The sequence below is a fragment of the Solenopsis invicta genome, chromosome 5 (assembly GCF_016802725.1).
Source record: "Solenopsis invicta isolate M01_SB chromosome 5, UNIL_Sinv_3.0, whole genome shotgun sequence".
In the NCBI taxonomy this organism is placed as follows: Eukaryota; Metazoa; Arthropoda; class Insecta; order Hymenoptera; family Formicidae; genus Solenopsis; species Solenopsis invicta.
In genome coordinates this window covers 17,211,567-17,232,179 of record NC_052668.1, presented here as the reverse complement: position 1 = coordinate 17,232,179, position 20,613 = coordinate 17,211,567, and the positions used below count along the sequence as shown (strand labels likewise).

Below are 20,613 nucleotides of genomic sequence, written 5' to 3'. Positions count from 1 at the left end.
CTTTAATATATACAGTATAGGAATTTTGCAAAAAAACATAAATCAAAAAATTAACGCAAAAATACAATTTGTTATGCACATTTTAAATAACTATAATAGTAAAAATTTGTTTGCCTGTTTCATCCGGAATTCATGTTAGTGAATACACGAATTGTCCACAAAAGATTTATGCTGTGCAATATATAAATTCTAACCAGACAGGTTATTTATATTTCTTATTAGAATACATTAGAAATGCAAACAGAAAAGTACAAAATTTACAGTATTAAATTTTTATAAAGAATTGTAATGGACTTGAATATAGATAATAGAATATTTTGTCATATAAGTTTTGTTAATATAATTAGATCATTGTTTCAATGTAAGCAAAACTATAAAATTTTCTCGGAAGATTTTATAATTATAAACAAACATAATTTGCTTAAATATAGAATATTTTTTCTTCATGTAAGGGAATTATGTTTGTTTACAAATTATTCCAAAAAGATTTTATATTCTCGCATATACAAAAAGTAATAAATTGTTGATTGTACACTAATTTTTTTTCTATGTAAGTGCATTTTGGCAAAACTAACAGAATTTCTCATTATTATAACAGAACTCGATATCTTAAAATACGAACATTTGATAGATTTTAATATAATCATTGTAATAATCTTTGCAATTCCTACAATATTTCTGATTCATCTATTTTTGAACAGACGTATTGATTGACTCATTTAGATTTATAAACAATTAATCAAGACTTTACTTTTTCAGTGCATTTATATTTCTATGTTTTTTTCGTGGTATGCGTACAAGACATTGTCATTGACTCATCAAAAATAATTTTTGCGTTTGCATGGGCATATGTACCAAATGTAGAATACAGTTCGGCATTGGTAATCGTTGCAATGTTTACTCTGACTTGTCGTCATGTTATCGGTTCAATGAGATCACATCTCATTGGACTTAGCGTCTAACCGGCCGATCAGCTGGATTAACCACGATTTTTGAGCAAGTCGCGGGTTGACAAAAGCACCCCAGAAAGTGCGTCTCCTTTAAGCGACTTGCTGCCTGCGACTATGGCTTGTAAGATACAAGTGTCGTACGAATCATGGTTAAGAAAGTTTAGTCGACGTTAGATGTGCGTTAAACGTGAAAAAAGGCAGAACTCATTCTGAACGAGCTCACTATCGAACCCGTATCTATCGCGTTCGAATTGTTAAATGGTTATTTCGCGAATCGCGTAGCAGGCAATGTCTCTTACACGTGTCACGAAGAAGATGTTCGTAGTAATATAAAATGCTTTTTTAATGCTAATTTTGTTTTTATTTTTTAAGTATAATTTATTTTTTTCAGCTTTTTGCGTACTGAGAGAAAAATTATTGAATTTTGATATATATTTATTTGAATATTAATAATGAAATATTTAATAAATGTAAATATATATTTATTTAGTAGAAGAACCATTAATTAAATTCAAGTTTTATTTCTTCTACTACAATAAATATTTATGTACTGTAAATAAATATTTCCACAGAAATATTCGAATAAATATTTATTAAAATATAGGAATTTTTTCTCTCAGCGTGGTAAGTGTAAGAGACATTGTGATTTGTCCAGAAATTAATTTTCGCGTTCGATTGGACACATATGTAATTAATTATAAGGTACGATTCGGTATCGGAGACCGTTGCAATGTTCACTCTAACTTCTCGTCACGTTATCGGTTCAGTGTGATTATGTCTCATTGGATCTAGCGTCTAACCGGCCGATCAGCTGAATCAACCACGATTTGTGAGCATGTCGCGGGTTGACAAAAGCACCCCAGAAAGTGCGTCTCCTTTAAGTGACTTGCTGCCTGCGACTATGGCTTGTAAAAAATACAAGTGTCGTATGAATCGTGGTTGAGAAAGCTTAGTCGGCGTTAGACGTGCGTTAAACGTGACACAAAAGGGAGAACTCATTCGCAGCGAACTTACTATCGATCCCGTATCCAACGCGTACGAATTATTAAATCGTCCTTTCGCGATTCGCGTATAAGCAATGTCTCTTGCACGTGCCACGAAGTAGATGCTCGCAGAAATATGAAATAATTTGTTAAAAGTAGAAATTCTTTGATTTTCGGTGTATATTTCTTTTTTTTCAGCTTTTCGTGTACTGAGAGAAAAATTACTAAATTTTAATAAACATTCAGTAACATTTAGGAATTTTTTCCACCAACGTGGTAAGTGCATTAGACATTGTGATTCATCCAAAAATTAATTTTCGCGTTCGATTGGGCACATGTATTATTAAGGGGTACGATTCTGTATCGGAGACCGTTGCAATGTTCACTCTAACTTTTCGTCACGTTATCGGTTCAGTGTGATTATGTCTCATTGGATCTAGCGTCTAACCGGCCAATCAGCTGAATCAACCACGATTTGTGAGCATGTCGCGGGTTAACAAAACCCCAGAAAGTGCGTCTCCTTTAAGTGACTTGCTGCCTGCGACTATGGCTTGTAAAAAATACAAGTGTCATATGAATCGTGGTTGAGAAAGCTTAGTCGACGTTAGACGTGTGTTAAACGTGATACAAAAGGGAGAACTCATTCGCAGCGAGTTTACTATCGATCCCGTATCCAACGCGTTCGAATTATTAAATCGTTCTTTCGCGATTCGCGTATAAGCAATGTCTCTTGCACGTGCCACGAAGTAGATGCTCGCAGAAATATGAAATAATTTGTTAAAAGTAGAAATTCTTTGATTTTCGGTGTATATTTCTTTTTTTTCAGCTTTTCGTGTACTGAGAGAAAAATTACTAAATTTTAATAAACATTCAGTAACATTTAGGAATTTTTTCCATCAACGTGGTAAGTGCATTAGACATTGTGATTCACCCAAAAATTAATTTTCGCGTTCGATTGGGCACATGTATTATTAAGGGGTACGATTCGGTATCGGAGACCATTGCAATGTTTACTCTAACTTTTCGTCACGTTATCGGTTCAGTGTGACTATGTCTCATTGGATCTAGCGTCTAACCGGCCGATCAGCTGAATCAACCACGATTTGTGAGCATGTCGCGGGTTGACAAAAGCACCCCAGAAAGTGCGTCTCCTTTAAGTGACTTGCTGCCTGCGACTATGGCTTGTAAAAAATACAAGTGTCGTATGAATCGTGGTTGAGAAAGCTTAGTCGACGTTAGACGTGTGTTAAACGTGACACAAAAGGGAGAATTCATTCGCAACGAGCTCACTATCGATCCCGTATCCAACGCGAATTATTAAATCGTTCTTTTGCTCACTGTCGATCCCGTATCCACCGCTAAATTGCTATTTCGCGAATTGCGTAACAAGCGATGTCTGTTGCACGTGACAGAAATTTAGGTACTTGCATAGATATAAAATGATTTTTTTAAAGTTAAACTTTATCACTAGAAAAAGATCGTGTTGCATCATTTGGAAATCTGGTAGAGTCAACCAAGACGTCTATTCAAGTAACGGACGAATCAGAAATCTTGTAGGAATTACCAAATTATAGTTAAATCTGTCAAACGGTCAGATTATTTTAACCAAAGTCCTATTATGATTATCAAAAATTCTGCTTCTGGTTTTACAAAAAACAGTTAATCATTTAAGTTTTTTTAATATAATCAGATTATTTTTCTTATTATATAAGCAAGAGCATAAAATTTTGTGAATATCTTTTATTTATTTATATTTTTACTGTATCACATTATTTGAGCTACAAACATAAATAACCTGTTGTAGTTACATTTCCAGATATTATACGAGCTCAAGTAGATAGAACTTAGGAGAGCAGACTCCTATATTGACTAATATGATATTCTGAGGTAACAAGTAATCGTCTTTAAAAATTATATTTATCATTTTTATTATATTATTAAACATGATTTTTTGTAACTTTCTTTCTTTAGAATACACACATCTCTTCGATAAAAAAACATATTAGAAATTTTTTTATTTTTTAAGTCAATTGTAATCAATTCGTCCATGTCGATGATTCGTCATTACTCGAATTATTTGGTTTTTACATACAGCTAGATGAAATGATTTGGTCGGGTTTATAGATATTTTCAAATATATACCTCAAAATTAATTTTTTATTTGCTTCAGCGACCTTATTCTTTCGATTTATAAAACTGACGTATACTCGTCGATAATATAAATATTTAAATAAACGAATCGTAACCGGTTTGTCGCGTCGCGCGTTTTTTCCGGGAGTGCCGTTTAAGTAATAGGACTTAATTAGTCCTCGGGCGCAATTTTAGTATTTTAATATTTAACGCGAGTGTTCCGTGAGTGCAACGGGACGACGGGGCTCGACAACCCGGATTTGAGAAGAGGAGGTCTGGGAGAGAGGAGGTCTGGCACATCGAGCTCCAGCGGAGCAACCTTAAGGTATATATAACTTTTTATTTAAAATTAATAGCCTTTTTTATCCAGTTTTATCTCAATAAAAAAAATAAATACTTAAAGAAATAAAAAATTCAAATAAAATTTTAATTGAATTTTGTAAAGGTATTTTTCGGATATGATTGCATTATTAAATAGCTAATTGAAAAACGAATTTTGAAAATTTGACGTGCGTGTAAAAATAAATTTTTCAAATATTGATTATTTTGAGTGTAGTTATAATTTTTAAATATATTTGTATGTTACAGTATCATCGCAGCTTCGTGGCTGAATAACTCCGTTCCGTTGCGTATCAGATTTGTGAGTAAAAAATCAAATTTTATTTGTAAAATTTCTTTTTCTAATTTTTATATTCTAAATATTCAATTAAAAAATAATCAACGCTTCCGCACATAAGATATAAATAAATTATATTTACCACATGCTGCTCCGCCCATGCTCGATGTTTCTACTAGGCCTTTTCCTCCTTTCATTGAAGTCCTGAGGTCTCATTCCCCTATCAGATTGTCCGAATTTTTAATATCAAAGACACAATATTTTTTTTTATATAGCACTCGCGAAAGCAGATCATGACTGAAAGCAGATACTTTGCACTACACTCTCGAAACTAAAGTTAAAAGGTACGATAACGCGAGATTTTATCAACGAAAACATCTCATAAACGCTGCAATAAATGTTTAATAAACATACTATTTTCACCGGGATCGGTACGCGTAAGTGCAGATTTAACAAATGATACAAGAGTCCGTAATACGAGAAATCGATGCGACGCAAGTAGATCTCACTAACAGTATAAAATCGTTGAGTTGAGACTGCGTTAGCTGAGGCGCACGTTGCTAACCGACGAACGAGCTGTTAATCGCGGCGTAAGGTCAACGTTCGACAAGGCCACACATGCCACGCCGCGACGTACTACGCATCACGTGCCGTCTAGTCTAGTCCGCCAGACGCTTCCCCCACTACCCCCACTACTCACGTTCGGCGCGCGGCGGCTCGGCCATCTCCGTCGCCGTTCGGCAATCGTCGTTGAGCTGTCGCTGCTCCGGCGTCGCAGCGCCACTAGTGCCACCGTGATATACGCAATACTACGTGACCCTGCGCCATGTTCGTTTACTGTTTCGCCGGTTGTCGGACGTTGCAACAAAGCATCTTCGTGCTTCTCGCATGTTCCAAACCCGAATTATGTACAAATACAGTCTCGAGTGTGTCGATGTAATTGCGGACGAGTATTCTGATAGTCGTGAATCGCAGTGTCACATGCAGAAGTGATCGTTCTCTTTCGTAATCGCGTGTATCGTGTGTTCTTGTGGCATAGCTTTGTCGAGTTCGTACGCAGTCGTATTCGCTGGAACAGAATGCTTCATCTACGCAGTAGAATATCGCGAATGTCAAGTGAATCGTTACTAGTCATCGTGCGATCATATTGAGTACAAGATTTGCAATCGGGAGTGAATTTGTCTCGTTTCTATTTACGCGTGTATCCGTTCAAACGACTCGCCACTGTCTCAGGTATCGTGACGCATTGGCCAGTTGGTCTTTTTCGCAATGTATTGCCTGTTCATACTCTCGCGTGCATTTTGTCTTTTATTCGCGTTTGCGATCGTGTGTGATGAAATATCAGCGTAATATCGAGAGTGCCAAATTCTCCGGTCGTGTGTACGATTAACGTGTGTATTCGAAAACAACGAAACGAGTTGTCAGCAGACTTCCATCCAGAAGGTGGCATTCGTGGGGCAGTTTGGTAAACATTTTATTAATTATTGTATTTCTGCGTTCTTGCATATATGGTTACGTACTGACATTCACTGCCAGTACTAAAAGTCTACAATATTTGTGACATAATCTATAGATTTTCAATACTGCTAGTGTATATTGGAACGCAGTCTGTCATATTTGATCATCTACTTAACCATTTCTTGGTTGCAGGTTTCAGGTCACTTCCACATACTAGCCAGGATATGTGCGCTGAGTTGTAAGAATGAATCCTTCCCAGAAGGAAAAGATGTGAGCAATTAATTTCAAAGAGTGTAAATCTTTGAAATAAATTTTTCTTAACTTTTTTTCTAAGGACTTATTCTTTAAACTTTGCAGGCGACTTCCACATACTACCCAGAAAGTGTGTGTAGTTTTAAGAACGAGTCTCTGTTAGAAAGAAAGTCAAGTGAACAAATTAATTTTGAAGAAAAAACATGTGAAACTTAACCTTTAAAATTAATTTGTTCATGACTTTCTTTCTAAGTGGGACTCATTCTTAAAACTGTACACAATTTCTAAGTAGTGTGTGGAAGTCGTCTGCAAAGTTTGAAGAATAAGTCCCTCTTAGAAAAAGTTATAAAAAATTTATTTCAAAGAAGTCTTCCAAATTAGTCTGCTCACATCTTTCCTTTTAAAAGGGACTCATTCTTACAACTCAGCGCACACATCCTAACTAGCATATGGAAGTTACTTAGAACCTAGAACCAAGATGTGGTCATGTAGACGATCAAATAAAAGGCTGAGTTCTGATATAAACTACTATAAAATACTGAAAAGCTATAGTTTATGTTACTCATTTTTAAAACTTTGCACACAATTTTTGGGTAGCATGTGGAAGTCACCTGCAAAGTTTGAAAAATAAGTCCCTCTTTTCTTAATTTTATTGTACCTTCAAAGTTTATGTAAGTGTGACATATACATGAATATGCGTAGAAGTAATTTGCTAATAAAATTATACGCCAAAGATTTATGATACAATAATTATTTTAACTTGGTTATATTTATTATTGTTACAGATTAATGCAGTTTCAACTTTGTTGTTGTGCATCAGTGTCGGTAAGTGATACTATGTATATTTTTGAAGCCAATTTTTGCTTAAGTTGTTAAAAACATTTTTTAACAGAAAAATATGAAATAATAAATATTTATTTTTTAAAAATCTTGACTTACGAGTTTTTATAAATGACTAGCAGCAAAATATTGGTCTTGATTGGTTTTTAATTTTTTATTTATTGTGTTCAAAGTTTTTCTTTTTGAACTGCTTTCTAATTTGCTAAAGTAATGTAATTATGTGTTTACTAGAAATTAATTTTAATATGTATTTATATTATAAATTTATATAAATGAGGTGCACTTATTGTATCAATCTAATAAAAATATTAGAATGAAAAATCATTCCAGGAAATAATTGCTAATACTTAAATAATAAAGAATTAATTTAAAAAATTAAATTAAAAAAATTAAAAATCGATCTTTATGATTATACAATTTTTTATATTTTATAAAGATCTAATTATATCATTTATTACGACTGCTGCCAACCTTCGGTTATATGTATAAAAAATAAGCATAGATTTAATTCACTGATGCAATTATTTTTTTCACACGAATTATAACTATCTTTTTATTTTTTACTTTAACATTATTAACTTTTCTTTTTCATTGTCTATGGGTAATTTCACTTCTGTTGAACGTTTTAATTTATTTCTCATAATTTTGCTTTGCTAATTAAAATTATTTAAAGATGTAGATACTACAAAATATTAACTCTTTTTGGACAAATGAGTATGTAATTATAACTTCAAAATTTTTTTATGTATAAATGGAAAGGAAAGTTCGATTAATTTAATTGACAATTAATTCGAGAGAAATTGTTTATATCAAAATTTCCAGATGTATAATCTGCCGCTCCTCAGCTCTTTAATTTTATTATATATTAAACAAAAGAATTATTAATTCTGTTTTTCTATATTGTATTAATTAAAATACCATAGATGTTGCTTGATAACAATATTAATTGTCGATTAAATTAATCAAAGTTTGGTCACTCATTTTTAGATATGTTTCTTATATTTGTTCATTAAAATAAAATACGAAACACTACTTTGATGAAAATATTTTACTGAAATCGTTTTGAACAACATTGAAATATTACTGAATCGTATATGAACAATCTTTCAATTAATTTATTTTCAGTATTATTTTATTAATATTTTAATAAGAATTTAATACAAGACGTTAAAATAATTATAAAAAATTCATAAAGTTTAAAATAAAAATCAATGAACGCGCTGAATTTAACAAAATTATTCAGCAAGATTTTTAATATATGAATACTATATATAAGTAGATCAGAATAAAAATATTTCAAGCAAATTTTGAAATTATAAATAAATAAATAATTTTATTCTTTTTAAAAGACTTTTAAAATTTTAAATATTATAAATATTTAAAATTACAATTTTTTGTATAATAATTTGTATAATATTTTGTAAACATTAAACATTTGTATCATAATTCACTTGCAAATATTTAAGTAGAAGAAAAACTTAATTAAAAACTTTACAATATTTTTATTATTTCTGTTTTATTATTTTTCTAACATTTTTGTTTTTTTATTTGTTTTTAGAATTTATGGTATTTGTCTATAATAAGTGTTATTTATGCTGAAATATATTCAATAATATTTCAATAATTTTTATTTTCAACACCAACAATTTTAGTGATTTATTCTATCGGGTCTGCTTAAGTTCTTTTTTTCACGTGCTATTTCAACAGGAATTAAACTCAGCCAAATTATATCATTGTATGTATTAATCCTTGATACACATGTATATCATTAAAGTGTCATAATTGCGCTCCAAAGTTAGATTTCTCAATCTTAATAGAAGTAAATATAAATAAATAACACGTCATTTTCGATACGATTAATTATTACGCGTATAATTTACGCAGCTTTTATATCTTAAAATATACATATATGATTTATTATTGACATTGGAAGCGTATACAGTGTTAGTGTCGATACAAAAAAGGAATTCTCGCATACTCGATAATAAATTAAAACTGCAATGATAATAATTATAATAATATACGAATACACATCACATGTCGGGAGGGAGATGTAATAGCACAATATTCCCTTAAATATTGGGTTGGAAGGAAAGTAATGTCATATTTTTTCTAGATGACTTTAATGTGTTTTATTAGAAGAAAACTTTAATTCAGACGACGTAATTGTGACAGCTGTAATCTCTAAGCATTATTGAGTGTGTAGAAATCGAATGTAGAACTGGTGATTAGAAAAAGTGTTTTATTCCATCAGGACAGCACTAAGTCTCATGTTTCTTTAAACTACCGGAAAAAAAATATTGCAATATTGCAACATTCTAGAGAGCTGCAAAAATAATTTTTAACCATTTTTATTCACTGAGAAAATGCCCGAGTTCTACGCGCGAAGTATTATGCAGTTGCCCGAAAGATGGCAAAGATTGTACAGAAAACAGCGATCATTACATCACTGTTTAAAGCCGTTTTAAAATATGAAGAAAGCTTTATTTTTAAGATAAAAAGTAGTTATTTTTAAGATAAAAGATATTACATTCCTTCCAACCCAACGTGAATACGCTCTGACAACGCCACGTCGACACATTAATAGTCATAATCGAAACGACGAGCGTGTCTATAAAAAAAAAAGAGATGGAATCGCATCGTATGCAATGATTAATGCTATAATAAATAATAATGAGTCTATATCGTCAAGTGCGAAGAAAGGACTACATCGATGCGCGACTGGCGACCCTTTCCCGATTAAAAAAAAAAAGAGAAGAAAAAAAAGACAGTTTCTTAAAATAATTTGGACGATATTCGTCCTGCCATGTACAATAACGGTTTGCTTGCGAACCATAATTTCGCTGTTTGCGGATGAGAGTTTGCTGATGCGCGGCTGTCCGAGAAGGGATCGGCAATCGCGGTACTATTATCGTAGAAATAGCAGTAACAATACGATAACAATCCGGACTGCAACTGGCAAGATGCTCGTTTCCCTCGAGCGCGTTTTTTCCCCGTGAAAATTCGGCGCGCGTTTTGGATCGTCAGGGGCAGGGGGTGAGGGGGAAGGGGACGATCGAGTATCCGAAATTCACGTGAACGGTTCTTCATCACGCGCTTATCAGTCTAGAGTCGCGAACGTTACGCTCGTACAGCCCGAGTACTCGATCGATTGAAATTCATCGAATTTGCAGGTGGTTAATGCGAGCCGAGCGAAACTTAAATACTACACGACTCGATACATGACGTGATACATGACGAATCAATGTATGGTAATTGTCGCTTCTCAAAACTTGGGAGATGTAAGCCAAATTAATCTTGTCGATCGATTTTTTTTATTCTCTCTCTCTTTCTCTCTCTCTCTCTCTCTCTCTCTCTCTCTCTCTCGTATCACTGTGCCAGCTCAGTCGAGCTTAATAGAGATAATTTTTCGGCTCCTCCGTCGGCTGCCCACACACTCCGTGATACTTTTTCGTGACGAGACTTCTGCTGCGGCAGTTCTCGATCTCCAGGAAGCATTCGTTGCTGTACGTCATGCCGTCGGTGCCGCAAACCGGGTCGTAATAAGGTGGACAGATCTTCTGGCAGCCGCGAAACAGGAAGCCCTGGACACACCTCTTCATAGGCACCACGTACACGTGTTTCCTAGAATCAAAATATATTTTTTTTTTGTTTTGTGTTTGAAACACCGTATTATTAAAGTAAAAAAATCGAATTATTTTACTTCGGGCAGTAGGAAGTACTCAGACAACATAAAGTCTACAGTCAGATGATTTAGACGTCTTTAAGATTATTTTGGGAAATATGTCCTTAAAATGTTTTTAGACACCTTCAAGCGATGTTGGAGTCGTCAGTTTTACCGATAAACTCGACTTACATACATACGATTTACGAAACATCATTAGAATTACATCTTTCGGGGAGTTTGGGTAACGGATTTTGATTAATCCTTATACTGCACACAATAGCCTGTACGTTTATCATTTTACATTTTTTATTATTAGGGATTATTTGGCATGAGTATAGGCTGGTAAAGCGTGCGTTAGAAAGCGGTCGAAAATAGAAAATGACTTCTTTGGGAAAATGGGCCGCGCGCGGAGGCACCGACAATTTCTACTTTCGAGATTGCGCGCGATTGTGTTCAATTCACCTTACCGAAGTAGGATACTTTCCTTTCGCGTATTTGAACAGCGGGTTCAAAAACATCCTGCTGGTATGCGGCGCGATAGAGGTGGTTTATTATTTCCATAAAGATGTGATGGAATGGCTCGTCGACTGAATCACTCACGGACTTTCATCGGACACGCACGCGATACCGGCTCAGATTAACCGTTTCTCGAGGACCAGTTTCTTAGGCGATCTCCTCTACTTCGGATGTGTTTCAATGGCGCGATCGGGCGTAATGAAAGTCTATGGAAAGTATTATATCGGGAAGAGGCACGATCGCGGTCAACAAAATTATATGCGCGGCACGAAACGCGCCGCCGCTCTCTAGTCGCTTCTGAATAAATAGAATAATCGAATTTGAATAATTAGCTTTCTTACTTCCAACGTGGTAATGAAATTATTTCAGAGGCGCTTTTTTTTGTTTTTACTAAACCAGAATGAAGATTATATGCTTGAAATTGAAGTAACGTCACTAAATTATTCTTAGGTAATTTAATTACTTTCCTTGACAGTAGAAAGCTTGATCGAATAAAAAGGAAATTGAAGTTCTCCTTCCTCTTTAAAAAGAGAATTAAAAGTGTTCATTTCATCTCGCAACTTTATCTACAATTAACAGGAGACAGTCTAATAAGATCCAAGCATTTCGCAAGATGAAGTAACAGTTTAAATACCTTTGTCAGGATAATATTTTTGTTTATTACTCGTTATTACCCTGCCTGTCGCCACAATTAGCAGCGATTTAATTTACTTTCTATTATTAATTATTTAAATGCCGCTACAAAGAGAAGAGGAGACTTAATAAGATTCAATTATCCCGTGCAATTGTCCACTTCTCGAGAGCTCCTTTGAGGAGTGCTCTGGGATTAATTCATTAAAAGTACCCACTAATCGTGCACTTCTCGAACAAATGCTTTTTATGCTTCAGTAAAACAAAGCAAACACAACATTCGTGGCTTACCCGCAATTGTCCCTCTTCATCTCGCACTCGTTGCGATAAAGCTTGTTATCGGAACCGCAAACAAACTGACGTTCCCCACTGCAAATCTGGTTGCATAGCGCGGTGGTACGACAATGCTGTGCCGGAACTTGAACCACCCTCTGGCCGCAGGTCTCTCGTTGCAGATGGCAGAGGGACCTAAAATGCATACGAGTGCACGCATGACGTATCCGCAAATATCGGTTTCCGCAGGAGGAACGATCCGCGGCCGCGTTATTTAATCGTTGCGTTGTTATAACACATTACGTTCAGCTCGACTCGTATTTAAGAAAAAAATGTTAGAGCACAAATGTTTCGATTTTATTCCGCGGAAGCCTCTATCGTTGCACCTGACATGATCAGAAATAATTTTATCTCGGATGTTCAACTATGAGAGATTATGGATGTACATTTATGTAGCAAGATCTCGGAAACTGGAATTGATAAAAATAAATTTATCTTGCTCGATTGACGATCAGAACCGGATATCAGACTAGAAGATGTTATGAAAAGGGCCCGAGGGCCCTCGTGTCGAGCGACCCGTTTGAGGTGCACGCGCCCTTAAAATGTTCGGCGATGGACGTTCTGGAATCCGAATAACGCTCTTAATCACCGATAAACGTTGCCGTCGCTTCCACAAACTGGTTCCTCGGGTACTTCGGCGCAGTCTTCGGGGCAGTGTTCGATCTCTTTCAAGGTCGTGCACTCGCCAACATGAGCCGTTTGGATGCCCTTTCTAAAACGCATTAAACATCGGAGAAAATTAATTTGTCGACAATTCAATATTTTTTTTAGAGCTTGCAATAGACAATTTGCCACTTTTATCGTGACGCGAGGATAAATTTGTTAGTCCCCTCGAAATGAATGCAACTTACAGGCAAACCGCTACGTTCAAATGGCACTGATTTGGATAGGTATTCGCGTCGCTACCGCAAACCGGATCCACTTCGCTTCCGCACCTCTGCTGCTGCTTCATGCATTTTGTTAGCCGGGATCTGCACTTCTCAAAGTCTACTACCGTTACCTTTCTTCTGGCATGCCTGTTGATTAACACTTTGCTAAAGACTCATGTTTGACGACCGGTTATTTGTAACAAGAAAGCAAGAGCAACTTGAATTTTAAAAAAAAGAGAGTGTTGCTAATAAGTTGTACGATCACTTATTTTCTGCAAAGTCAATTTAATGAGAATTACACGTTTACAATTTACATACGGTAGATAATACGTACCCGCAGTTTAGCATTTGCATCTCGCACTCGTTTCTGTATATGTTTCCGTCCGATCCGCAAATCGATACTTCCGGCTCGTTTTTGCAGTCTAAAGGACACGCGTTGCTTCCGGATGTCCGTTCCCGAGATACGCAGAACGACATCGGCACTTCGAAGACGTGCTTGCTAAAAAGCACGAATATTAAAGTAATGTACCACGAATATCATGTAAAAATGAACATCTAACATTCAACACACAATATTCCCACAATATTAAAATAATATTAAAAATATTCTCTGACTATTATTTTAATATTATTTTTATTTTCAATAATACATAATATTCTAGGAATATTGTATGCTTATAGGATTGTTCCAAGAGAAAATTCAAGTATCGAGAATTGTTAGGTCGCGCAGTTGCTTTGCGTTCTAACAAATCTAATATTTATACAAAAGTCTCGATGAAAAGAGGATGCGAAGGATGAGGTTCGTGAGTGATCTTCGAGTTGGGCTGGGAGTTATAACGAAGAGAACGGGGAGGGCAATTCATGAATGATTAAGTGCGTATGGGGAACAACGGTGAGAGGAAAGGATGGGGTAGGTTACGAGAGCTCGCGAGAGTTTTGTTAGAAGATCCTCCGTGGACGGTCCCAGTTGTACATTGAATTCACCGGTGATTTGCCGCTTACCCGCAATTCTTCGCCCGCATTTTGCAGGTGTTCGAGTACAAAATGCCGTCGCTACCGCAGGCAGGCTTAGCACCACGCCAGCACGATTCACGACAATGTCTTGTGGTCTGGCAGTGCTTCTTATTCGTACGCACGACGCCTTGGCTGTGAAACGGAAAAAGTCAAAATCGCTTTGCGGCCAAGCTAGTTTTATGTTAGACTTAGAGAATAAACTCTCCTTCCCACAGAATAATACGCATTTTACGTTTTACGAGGAGAGAGACGACTGCAACGGCGTCTACAGTGAATTACAGTATTTATAAAGCCAGTAATTTTTTTTTCATGCGAAAAACAGTAGAAATAACAGGTGAGATGTAGACATAAACATAAACACGAATAGATATTATAACGGGCCTAACTTTATCGCGCGAAAAAAGAAATTCTCGTTGTACAGAAATGCGCGACAGACGCGGAGAGATCAAGCATAGTTTTCCGTAGTTTGGAAAAGATTTCCGAGCTTCGTAGCTCACGCCGCGCTCGTAACCGTAAATTGCCGGGGTCGACCTTCGACGTACCCGCAAGTGAGCAGCTTCATCTGACACGTGGACTTGTAGACGTTTCCGTCGCTTCCGCAAACCGGTCCGTCGAGCGGCGCGTAATCGCACGAGACCGGACAGTTCTCCCTGTGGGCCGAAATATTGTTGCAGGGCCCGAGATGAGACAGCTCGATGCCGACCCGGCAGATCTCCACCCTGAGCATGCACTTGTTCAGATAGGTACGCCCATCGGTGCCGCATACCGGATCCTGATCGCCCGGACAGCGATGCTCGCACTTGCTACCGGATGACCTCAGGCAAGCCGTCTTCTCCGTGGCCACGGTAACGCCTAAATGACCGTACCAGACGGCGAAATAATGAGATACGTGGATAGATTTCGCCCGGTCATCAAGCGAAACGAGATACCTCCAGTATATATACACACGACCCCCGTCCTCATCCTCACACTACGAAAGTACAAATTGCCCGATATTCTAACGCGTAAATAGTTCGTTTCAACGCTCTAGGAAATCGCGATTCGTTTTGCAGCCGCGATATAATTTATCGTGGCTATCTATTATACAAATGAACGGATCCTCGTTACCATAGGCTACTTTCTATACGCCGGTAGAAAGAGAATACGATAGGAATCTCTTTATCGTGACCGCGCCGTGAAGCATGGTAATATCGCATGAAGACCGAGCGTATGAAGGTCGCGTTATTTCCGTGATTGTAATTGAAGTGCGCCCGCCGCGGTCATATTTCTCGATAAACCGCTACTAATGGGCCTACGCGCTTATTCTTACGGTCGGTTAATATATAAAACGGGATAACGAAATCATACAGAGTTACCGTGATATACGTCTAGCGTCTCGGGGAGGGAGGCAAAAAAAAAAACTATAATCTTGCGACGAGCGAACCAGAGCGTGTGCTACTATAATAACTATTATAATTAAAAGCGCCTTACCCTTTCCGCACATCTTCTTCCGCATTTCACACTGCGACGCGTATATGACACCGTCGCTGCCGCAAACGGGCTCCCCACTCGGCGGACATATCCTGGGACATGCACCGGACACGTAATCTGCATAAAAAAAATAGACCAACGTCAACGAGAGTAACATGTGCGTTGATTGTAGTACTTGAGCCGAATAAGGCTCATTGTCAGCATTAAAGACGTATCGGACATTTTGGAAATGTACATATTTTATTAATACTTTAAATAAACTATGTACATGTGTGTGAAAATTATGTGAATAAGATTATACTTTTATTTAATAACATTTTTATAGTTTATTTACTCTATTTGTTATTAAAAATAAATAAATTGTTTTTTACAATTTTAAGAAAAATCTCAATTTTTTGGTGTAAATACTCTAAGTATTCAAAATGACTTATACAAAGTTTTATAGTAATTGTCTAGTTATTTTGTAAATAAACAAATAAATTTTGTTTGTTTTACAAAACTGATCGCAATGAAACTTTACATAAATTATCTTGAATATTTGAAGTACTTAAATAAAAAACTCAGATTCTTTTATTATTTTTTTATTTTATTATTGCTTATACTTTCAAAACAATCTGTAATTTTTTCATAATTTTTTTAACGTTTTGAGAAATGTCCTTTACATCCTTAAATAAGGCTCAATTTTGAATTTATCACTTCAAAACACGCTTTACGAGTTTAGAGTGCTTAACAAATGTGTTATAGGAAGTAGGAAAGGAGAGAGGCTAGAGAATTAGAACCTGTGGTAATGTGTCTTTTTCGTGCAACAAAAATTTTATGATAAAATGGATATATGAGACGTTTTTATAAAAATCACATTGTATGTGCATTACAGAAGTGTATGAATCAAACATTTGTAAGGGTGAATTAATTTGAATCGAATCTTTGATAACAAATTCAAAATCGAATTGAATTTATTTAATTTGACTACGAATCAAATTCTAATCAAATTTTTTTTTATATTTTTTTTAATTGTAATAATTTTAAGCAATAATTACAAAAAAATGATCTACTAAATAAAAATTTTTAATAGATACCAGAATATGAGAGCATTATACTGATAAGAGAGTATTGAATACATATCGTATAAATTATAATGTTACTGTTGGAGTGATGGTATTATAGTGCTCTTTATTAGAAAAATATAATGAAGCAATTCTTTTAAATTTTGTTCTAAATTCTATAAAATGATAAATTTATGAAATGTTGAAACAAATTTACGAAGACAATTATCTATTACGTACACAAATTTTTGAATAATTTATAAGATTTAGAAATGATAGGAAAGTTTTGGAAATTGACAAACAATCGGCATGAGAACTGGCACGCGTTGATACAAGATTGGTCTCAAAAATAAAATAAATTAAATAGATCATATTCGGTTCAGGTACGTGTAAAGTACGCGCGATAAATTCTTCGTAATATCAATCGAATCGAAATCAAAGATAATAGTATCTTAATGGCATCGCATTACCATAAACATGGAATGTACTCTGGTTACGATCTTTCACTAAATTGTACGTCTTCCCACTCATTTAATAGACGTGTTCTACGCCCGAGTACTGTTAGAAAAGCGAAGTTTAAGCGTCAACGGTACTCTGATTAAAGAAGAAGAAAAAAGAGAGAAAAGAAAAAAAGTGTAATAACATTTACTGTTAGGTGCTTCGTTTTGTTATGCGCCATCGCGGTAACCTCGCGCCGTCACATACCTCGCGTATTAAGAGAGCGCCTATTATTGTAATGACATAATTGTAATAATAATTATAATAATAATAATAATGCTCGAGCATATGTGTAACGCGGCCGGCATGGCACGGAGAGGAAGTATAAAGTCAACTTGCAAAAAACAAATACCTGCCTAAGTGGAGGAAGTGAGTCATACACATGGTTTACCCATAATACGGAATACAAGCGGGCTGCTCTCTCTCAATGCGGGATCGCTCCCCCATCTGACAAAACGATCGCTCGAAATATCTCAGGATATTGCAGTCCATTGAACATAGGAAGTCCATTAAATAGCTGAACGCGGGAGAGTGCTCGCGGAAACGTTTAATGCGCGATACATCGGATAAGATCGGTCTGGCACAATCAGGCGCGCTGAGCTGATCGCGACGTGCCGCTCATGAAACGCATCACACGGTGTGCTCGAGCGAGATGTACTCACGCATTCCTGAACGATTATTAAACAATCTCGTGGACGGAGGGAGGGAGGAATATTTATCGCAGACGTGGACGCGCGTAAAATCCACCTTCTCGATCGCGAGAAGGCTTTATGGCCAGATGTCATGAAGGCAAAGCGGGAGTCGATGTAATCGCAGAGGTGTCTAGGTCACGCGGAAATATCGAAAGCCCGGGATGTTAGCGCGCGATGTCGCGGGTTTTTACGAGAGGTAAAGGCTGCTGTACATCACCGGTAGGTACATCGCCTTTCGCGGTGTTATAGTATACACGAGGGATGCGAGGCGCGGGGTATTAAATCGCGGTGATTAACGGGCTATTGTGCACGGGCAGGGTTTTGTCCCCTGTAAGCGCTACAATATTATTTTATATTAAATAATATTCCTGAAATATTATTTAAGTTTTTATAGTTTATTCGAAGTGTTAATATTAAACACATTTCCAAATCTCGTTTACTTTACGAGGACTGTATGTTCTATGCATCTTTAAGAGAAACGACGAGTGGGGAGGGAGAAGAGAGTGAGAAAGAGGGAAGAGGTTTCTTTCTCTCTCTTTCTCGTCGTCGCTCTTTTTGGCCGTGGCGTTTATCCGCAAGGAGATTCTCTGTCGAAACCTTAATTACTTCCGGTTGACCGTCCGAGGCAGATATCTGCTGTGTGCAAGTCCGCACCGCCGCCGTCGCCGCCGCCGCTGCTGGTCTCGGTCCAGCGAGCGTCGGGTCAACAGCACACGGGATTTACGGCACTCGTTCCATACCGGATCGCATAATATATAACAAATTATAAAATCGAACTTTACAGTTAGGGATGTATCGGGCGTTCGAGGGCGCGGTTACCAGAGGTTTCGTCGTGTATCGAGGAAATATATCACGCGAGGCGCGCTTTATTACGCGGGTTACGATCCTCCGAGCCTCCAGAGCGCGGCGGGGTGAGTTTAACGCGTTATTTGTTAATCTCGCAAATTGCACTGTAATCAGCGGCTGAAAGTGAACCGCCCGCCCCGTCCATCCCACTTAAAAGAGTGTTTGCGTCGAATTTACGCGAGAACCGGCGTTCTCTCGACGAAGGGAGGTCGAACAGCTTTTTTTTTCGACCGTCGTTTTCGACCTCCTTCGACAAAGCGTCGTCGCGTCTCGCTCCGACAACCTGGCCGAAGCAGGATTCTTTGCGTTCCGTGGGAAATCGGGACACACGCATCATCGGCTACGCGTAGCGCATGCCACGCGGACAGGCGTGAAGCAAGTTTACGGGCAACTGCAGTATAAGTACGTTGATTACAATTTATCGATCGGCCCGGCACCGTTTAATGACTCGCGCCACCATATTTATCAACGTCTCGCATCGCGATATCTAAATTAACTTCATCGCGAGTATCGAAAGGGGGGAAGGATGGAAATTCCTGAAAGATGTCATCTTTCGAAAAGCCGAAACTTGTTACTCTACGCGTTTACAGACGCTCTTTCGATTGTATGCCAGCGGAATCGATCGCACCGCGCTGCCCTGTAACCCGCTCTGCCTATCGATCATTCATTTTTTTTTTAGTTGTGCCGCTTGATGCGCCGCGCCTTTCATCATTTTCACTATGCTACGCGAGATCGGAATAATAATTGAAAAGAAATGGATTTCCATCACGAGGTGTTTCGCACGCGTAATGAACTTTAAAACGACGTTACGTTTTTCATGTACGTTTACGTAATTATTCTTGAAATGATAATTGCTTTAAGAATTACACATTTTTCTCTCTCTTCCTCTATATTTCAATAAAATAAAAATTCCAACTTTTGATTTTTCCGGTGAGAAAAAGTCACGAAAAGAAAGACATAAAAATTGAACTTTTTTTAAAACTTTGTCGTTTTTGCGCAAAAATCAATTTTTTAATTCGTGTAGTTTGAACAAGAATTACATTTATATAAATTGAAAATTTTTTTAATTTTTTGTTTCTGATAATTTTTGAATCTTAAATCATTGCAACAGTAGAAGTTTGAAAATTAAAAAAAAATATATTAAAATATCAATGACCATAAATACCAAATTTTAAACTTATGTCTTTTATACTTTTTCAAAAAAAAATTTTTTGTAAAAGTGAGTATTGAAAACAAGAATATCTCCTAATCACTCACGTCACTTATACGATTATTTTTATCAATTTTTGGTTACAGACTTCTTATTAATCAAGCATATAATTATTACATGCTTGTATGTATGTATGTACAGTCGTGAGCTAAAAGGTTGCAACACATTTTCTTCGATGGTTAGATGGTTCGATTTTTAATTGGTTGGATCCACAGGTAAGAACCAATTACGTTCGCCGATTAATGAGCAAGTCTACATTCCAAAAACTATCGAAGAAAATGTGTTGCAACCTTTTAGCTCACGACTGTACATACGTAAGATACATCGCATTGAACGATTTGAAATTTGAACTTTTCCCCGCGCAACGATTAAAGCACCCGCAGTTCATTCGCTAACTTCAGATCGTTGAAAAGCGCGCGGAGATGTTGCGAGTCGCTTACTGAAATTAATAACAGCAAGTTGCGATCGATCTTTTGTTAGTAAAACGTGCGTTTCACGCAATCGAAAATTTCGCTTTTTTTGTGCTGAATACTAAATCCCGTATCATTTTCTTCCGTCTCTCTGAATTTCCGGACAAATCGTCACATCGCATTGCG

At 36.6% G+C, this 20,613-nt stretch overlaps 2 protein-coding genes across 2 annotated transcripts in view; one reads left to right on the top strand and one right to left on the bottom strand.

The window, feature by feature from the left end:
* Positions 1 to 4,147: 4,147 nt before the first annotated feature.
* The window catches only part of LOC105205800 (apoptosis-resistant E3 ubiquitin protein ligase 1), an 89,981-nt gene continuing 73,515 nt past the window's right edge, over positions 4,148 to 20,613 (top strand). Inside the window, exons 1-3 of the mRNA XM_011175313.3 lie at positions 4,148 to 4,388; positions 4,652 to 4,703; positions 7,175 to 7,214. The gene's annotated coding sequence lies outside the window, so the exon portion shown is untranslated. The remainder of the gene's footprint in view (positions 4,389 to 4,651; positions 4,704 to 7,174; positions 7,215 to 20,613) is intronic.
* Positions 8,955 to 20,613, bottom strand: part of LOC105205801 (agrin) — a 35,202-nt gene continuing 23,543 nt past the window's right edge. Inside the window, exons 2-9 of the mRNA XM_011175316.3 lie at positions 15,729 to 15,845; positions 14,801 to 15,110; positions 14,247 to 14,390; positions 13,579 to 13,743; positions 13,227 to 13,391; positions 12,965 to 13,087; positions 12,334 to 12,510; positions 8,955 to 10,853 (exon numbers count right to left, since the gene is read on the bottom strand). Coding sequence (XP_011173618.1) covers positions 10,622 to 10,853; positions 12,334 to 12,510; positions 12,965 to 13,087; positions 13,227 to 13,391; positions 13,579 to 13,743; positions 14,247 to 14,390; positions 14,801 to 15,110; positions 15,729 to 15,845 — 1,433 coding nt within the window. The 3' untranslated portion in view covers positions 8,955 to 10,621. The remainder of the gene's footprint in view (positions 10,854 to 12,333; positions 12,511 to 12,964; positions 13,088 to 13,226; positions 13,392 to 13,578; positions 13,744 to 14,246; positions 14,391 to 14,800; positions 15,111 to 15,728; positions 15,846 to 20,613) is intronic.